The sequence below is a fragment of the Solanum tuberosum genome, unplaced genomic scaffold (assembly GCF_000226075.1).
Source record: "Solanum tuberosum cultivar DM 1-3 516 R44 unplaced genomic scaffold, SolTub_3.0 scf00209, whole genome shotgun sequence".
NCBI lineage: Eukaryota > Viridiplantae > Streptophyta > Magnoliopsida > Solanales > Solanaceae > Solanum > Solanum tuberosum.
In genome coordinates this window covers 883,816-889,680 of record NW_006239134.1, presented here as the reverse complement: position 1 = coordinate 889,680, position 5,865 = coordinate 883,816, and the positions used below count along the sequence as shown (strand labels likewise).

Sequence of the window (5,865 nt, the reverse complement as noted above, 5' to 3'; positions counted from 1 at the left end):
AAGGTTCCCCCCCCCCCCCGCCCCCCACAGTCCCCAAGCACTCCAATGTGTAGTCAGGCCAATTTTGAGTAACCTAGACTTTGAATCACCCAAAATATAGCTAATATCAGAGAGAAATTGTGTTTAGTAAATGAGGGTTGAGTGTTGATTTTCGGCTTGAAATAATGGTAGGTCTGGTCGCTAAAAGGATTTCTGGTCGCTAAAAAGGACATTTTCTATTGCTAAAAGTATGCACCAGATTTTTTCTAATATTTTCCAAAGTCTCCGAATGGACTGTCGGGATTCATTCGGGATCCGATAAAAATAAACAATATATGCTACCCCACTAAATTCGGCATTCCGGACTCAACAAAATTTTTAGATTTCAGTAAAAAGATTATTATGATAGAAATACCCCATTGGGACCCATTAGGCCTAAAACTAAGCATTTTTCCTAAACACCAAAATATCAAAAAGAAGAACTCAAGACCCAAGATTTAAGATCCAATTAGGCCAAATTCAACATTCTGGAGCTAATGGCATTGATAAAATTCTCATACGACAACTAATTCTCCGAATGTTGACCAAAGTAAACTCTAGGCCTTTAAGCTTTCCAACAATTCGTCTAAGTTCTCAAATTCACACGGAAGCCTTAGGACCCAAGCTAAAGGTCATTCTAGACCAAACTCGACATTCTGGAGCTAACCACGCTGACGGAATTTCAATCCGAGCATCTGTACAAAAAGTGTTGACCAAGGTCAAACTTAGGCCAAATCTCAGAAGCTAAAATACCTAATTGCATAATCTCACGCCGAAAGCCTCGAGATTCAAACCAACCGTGCCACTAGCCTAAAATGTCCATTCCAGAGCTGATGCAACCAACATAATTTCATTCTGATGATTTTTACCTGATGTTTTCACTAAAGTAAACTATTCAAGTTTAAAAGGAACATGCATAAAACCTAAACGACGAAAAGAAGGCATTAGGGAGAAAATGAACTAGACGATCATTACAATGCACATGTACAAAACAATAGAGAAAGTGAGTGAGTGTATATATATATATATGCAAGCTCTAACTATAGGAACTTTCTTCTGTGGGCTATTAATGTAGTTAGAAACTTCTTATAATAGCAATAATGTTCAATATACTATATGATAAAATAATAAAATTTCTCTAAATTTATTTTGATGATAATATATAGATATTTCTTTTGTTTAATATAATATTGGTCTATAAGAAGATGCCAGTATATTTATGAGCTTATTCTTTAAGTAAATAATTATTGTTGTCTTTTCACTTTAAATACAACAAAAACTATGCTAAGGACTTGATTAAAAGAAACTTGCTTTTTACTAGATTACAAGAAACTTAAAACATTTGAGAAAAAAGTTATATACAAAAGAATTAAGAAAGCATGCAGGAATTTGAAGCTTACTATTGTTGAGATACTCGCAGTAGTATGTTATAAATACTTATCAGGTTGTTATAGTAGATTTAGTTCAAATCATTTGATTCAATCTTTTCCATAAGATTAGATTATGTTGTTAAAGTAGGTCCTTAGATTTAGTCAAGTTAGTTACACATTAAGTTGTTAGAGTAGTTCCTTAGAATTAGTCAAGTTAGTTACGTCTTGTATTTAAGTTGATGTTATGATTGAATAAGATCATTCATGTTTTCTTTGATTCTCAAACTCTTTATGGTTTCAGAGCCTCTCTAAAACTCTCATGAGTTTGAACCAATTTTTTTTGTCTATCTCTTCGCGTCAAAAACATTGTTGTACATTCTACCACCAGTGACACTGATGTTGCAGTTCCGACTACCACTAATGTGGTACAGTTCAATCCAGCTACCCAATTGCCTATCAACCTGCACGGTAACCTCAACTTTGTAACCTGGAAGGAGCAACTAGTGATGCTACTCAATGGACACAAGCTCCTTGGGCATATCACTGGTGCCAAATCTGCTCCGCCAACCACTATCACACAAACTGATAGGACCATCTCATATCCTGAATATGAGATGCGGTTTTGCCAAGACCAACTAATTCAAAAGGCAATGATGGCATCAATTAACCTCACCATTGCTCCCACTGTTGCAACTGCCTCCTTGGCAAAATTAGCATGGGATCTCCTTCATACAGCTTATGCCAATAGGAGTCACACTCGGATCATTAGCTTGCGAGATCAGTTGCAAAACTTGAAAAAGGCCTCCAAAACTGTTGCTATTTACCTAAAGGAGATCAGATCAATTGTGGATGCTCTCAAAGTAGCAGGCTTTCTAGTGGCTGATGATGAACTAGCAATCAAGATCTTGAGTGGCCTAGGTCATGAGTACCGTGAAATCACTTCCGCTATAAGAGCACGAGACACAACCCTAAGCTTTGAGGAGCTATTCTAGAAACTCACGGACCATGAACTCTTTCTCAAACATCAAGATATTTACAAATAATCCTCTATCATCACGGCCACAGCTGCATAAAGGACCAACTTTCAACCCCAACATCAGAAGAATAATCGTTGCTTCCCTAATCAATCTTCGAAACCACAAGCTCCATGACAGGCGTACCCTGGCACTCAACAAATGGGAGACAACCCAGGCAAGCGGTGAAATGCCAACTTTGCCAAAAGATCGGTCACACAGTTGATGTGTGTTGCTCAAAATTGCACAACCACTTTGAAGCTAAGGTCAACTTTATGTCGAATCATCACCTAGATACAAATCCTTGGATCCTTGATTATGGAGCAACCCATCATATCACAACAGATTCAGATAATCTTAAAGAATATACTGGCAATGAGGAAGTGTCCATGGGTGACGGTAAAACTATTCCCATTACTCACATTGGTTTAACTCAAATTAAGGCTTCTAACTCTAATTGCATGATCTCTAACACTCTTTGTGCTGCAGCTATCAAAAATAACCTTATTTCTGTTGCTATGTTTTGCACTGACAATCTAACCTCAATTGAATTTTTTCACACTTTTTTTCTTGTGAAGGATCTCAAAACTTGGAGAAAGCTGGTAGAAGACCGGAATAAACATGGACTCTATAAGTGAACCCAGAGGGATCATATTTCACCTTCCACCAACTTCACCTCCACCAAAGTCTCCCGTCAACTGTGGCACCGTCGCTTGGGTCATCCTTATCTGAAAATCCTAGAATTAGTACTGAATAAATTTTCACTTCCCTTTTCCACCAACGAAAAGTTTTAGTTTTGTAATTCTTGCTCACCAAATAAAGCTCATCGTTTGCCATTTCAACATCTCACTTTAAATAGTAATGCACCACTTCAAACTTTATTTAGTGATTTATGGGATCTATCACCCATTTTATGCATTGATAAAAAGTTGTATTACTGCATTTTTGTTGAGCATTACAACTAATATACCTGATTGTATACAATCAAAAACAAAAGTGAAGTCGCTTCAATTTTTGCGCATTTTCATCCTTTGGTGGAAAAAAATTTTAAACACAAAATTGCTTCACTTTATACTTATGGAGGGGGTGAATACAAAGGTCTTAAACACTACCCTACAATGCAATGTCATTGAACATTTAATTTCCCACCCTGAACACCCCAACGCGTTGCCATCGCTGAACGACAACATCGTCACATTATCGAAATAGCTCGAACTCTTATCAATGAAGCCTCACTAGCATCTGAATTTTGATCCTTTACCTGTCACCATGCTGTCTATCTCCTAAATAAATTCCCTACACCTGGCCTGAATAATTATTCTCCTTATAAAAAAATATTTAGCGAACCTCCAAAATACTCTTTGCTAAATTTTTTTGGTTATCTTTGTTATTCATGGCTTAAAACACATACCCAAAATAAATTTCAGCCTAGATCTACACCATGTGTCTACTTAAGATTTTTTATTGTTCATCATGCACACCTCTGTTTTAATCTAGTGCACTAAAAAATATTTGTTAGTCGTGATGTTCAATTTTGTGAAGATATTTTTCCTTTTACTCAAATGTTCTCACACTTGAAAAAGAAGTTTTCCACGTTAAAATGGGAAATCATAGAGTCCCAAGTCTATGAGGAAACTCAACCAGAAGTCTAATACAACTTGGACTACAATCTCGTTCCAACTATTTTGCCGCCTGTTCCTATCCCCCTAACAATTCCCTCTCATTCCAACACTCCAGAGTCCATAATTGAAAGGCCAATACCAGTAGTCTCCACTTCATCAGGTATAATTCCTATCGCTTCTCAATCTCCTTCACTATTTAATAATGCAGCCCACAACACCTCTCCCCCATTATCCGATTCCAGTACTTCCCCACCAATATTGAACCAGCAGCCACCGAATCCTCCAGAAATTATGCCTACTGCTGCTGCCCCTCCACCCTCCAGTGTGGTCACAAGGTCCAAAAAAACAATTCAACTTCTTGGCTCACCCTTCTACCACCCCAAATACCTTTATGTAAGCCGTTAAGCACACAAAATGGAAGAATTCCATGGATTTGGAATACGAAGCCTTAATGAGAAACCAAACTTGGGAACTAGTACCTAGGGACCCGATGAACAATGTTGTTGATTCTAATTGGTTATTTCGCATTAAAAGGAAAGTTGATGGTTCTATTGACAGGTACAAGGCGCGATTAGTAGCAAGAGGTTTCACACAATTTCTAGGATTGGACTTTCATGAAACTTTCAGTTTGATTGTCAAACAAACCACCATCAGAATTGTTCTTTCCATTACAATTCAAAACAATTGGAAAGTTCACCAGCTTGACATGAACAATGCTTTTTTGCAATGTAACTTAGAGGAGCAAGTATTCATGGCTCAGCCGAAAGGCTATGCTAACTCTGATTTTCCAAATCATGTATGCTGTCTCGAAAAGGCTATTTATGGCCTAAAATAAGCTCCAAGTGCCTGGTATGAAGCTCTCAAATCTCACCTGACTAAAATTAGGTTCGTTAAGTCTGAATCAAATATTTCTCTATTTAGTTTCACATATGAAGTTGTCACGAAGTATATTCTTGTGTATGTTGATGATATCCTCATTATTGGGAATTACCCAATCGTTGTCGCACATGTAATCAATTCTCTAGCTGACAGGTTCTCCCTAAATAACCTTGGTGAACTCAACTATCTTTTGGGGATAGTCAAACATGTTTTGAATGGGATTATCTTATAACAGTCAAGAAACATACTTGAGATCCTCTCAGATTTGGATATGGCCGACTGAAAAGGAGTTACGGCACCCATGTGCTCAAGTTCACCACCCAAAGCAGGCGATGGTTCACCTCTTGCCGATGCAACCTTGTATCGACGCACTCTTGGTATGTTGCAATATGTAACGACCCGGAAAATGATAGAGTGAAACTAGAGCCTCACATGTGAGTTTAGAGTCGAGAACTTAATGAAATGATTATATTTGAATTTGACCCAAAAAGTTTTTAAAAATGTGCTTCGGAAGTTACCGAAAACTTGTTTAGCTACTTATAGAAAGATCCGTTTCGTTTTTCGAAAATCCGACTTCATATTCTTGTTTAGGGGGTCAAATTGAGTGGGAAATGGGTCTAACCCAAATTTTAGAGCAACCGTATCAAAATCCGAAATTTCCAAGTGAAGCCTTTTTCGAGGGTCTACTTTGAAGGGTCATATCTCCTAGCACACAAATTATTTGGGTGGCCAATAATATATCCATGGAAAGCCCTTTGAGTTAGCTACCTAACGCACTTCATTTCACCTCATTCGGAGTTCGGACGAAGAAGTTATGCCCATTTTCGTAAAATCTGTCCGGCAGAAAAAGACAATTTCCAGTAGCTAATTTTACTGTTCACCCGCCCCATTTTTTTTTCTAAGTGTTGGACGAATCTTTTCCAAAGGACATATGTTATTTCCTATATACCATTAATTCAATTC

General features: G+C 37.6%; 1 protein-coding gene across 1 annotated transcript in view; it reads left to right on the top strand.

Annotated features, from left to right (window-relative positions):
* The window catches only part of LOC107062213 (uncharacterized), a 3,557-nt gene extending 1,177 nt beyond the window's left edge, over positions 1 to 2,380 (top strand). Inside the window, exon 2 of the mRNA XM_015312579.1 lies at positions 1,794 to 2,380. Within this exon, the coding sequence (XP_015168065.1) occupies positions 1,794 to 2,380 (587 nt within the window). The remainder of the gene's footprint in view (positions 1 to 1,793) is intronic.
* Positions 2,381 to 5,865: the final 3,485 nt, after the last annotated feature.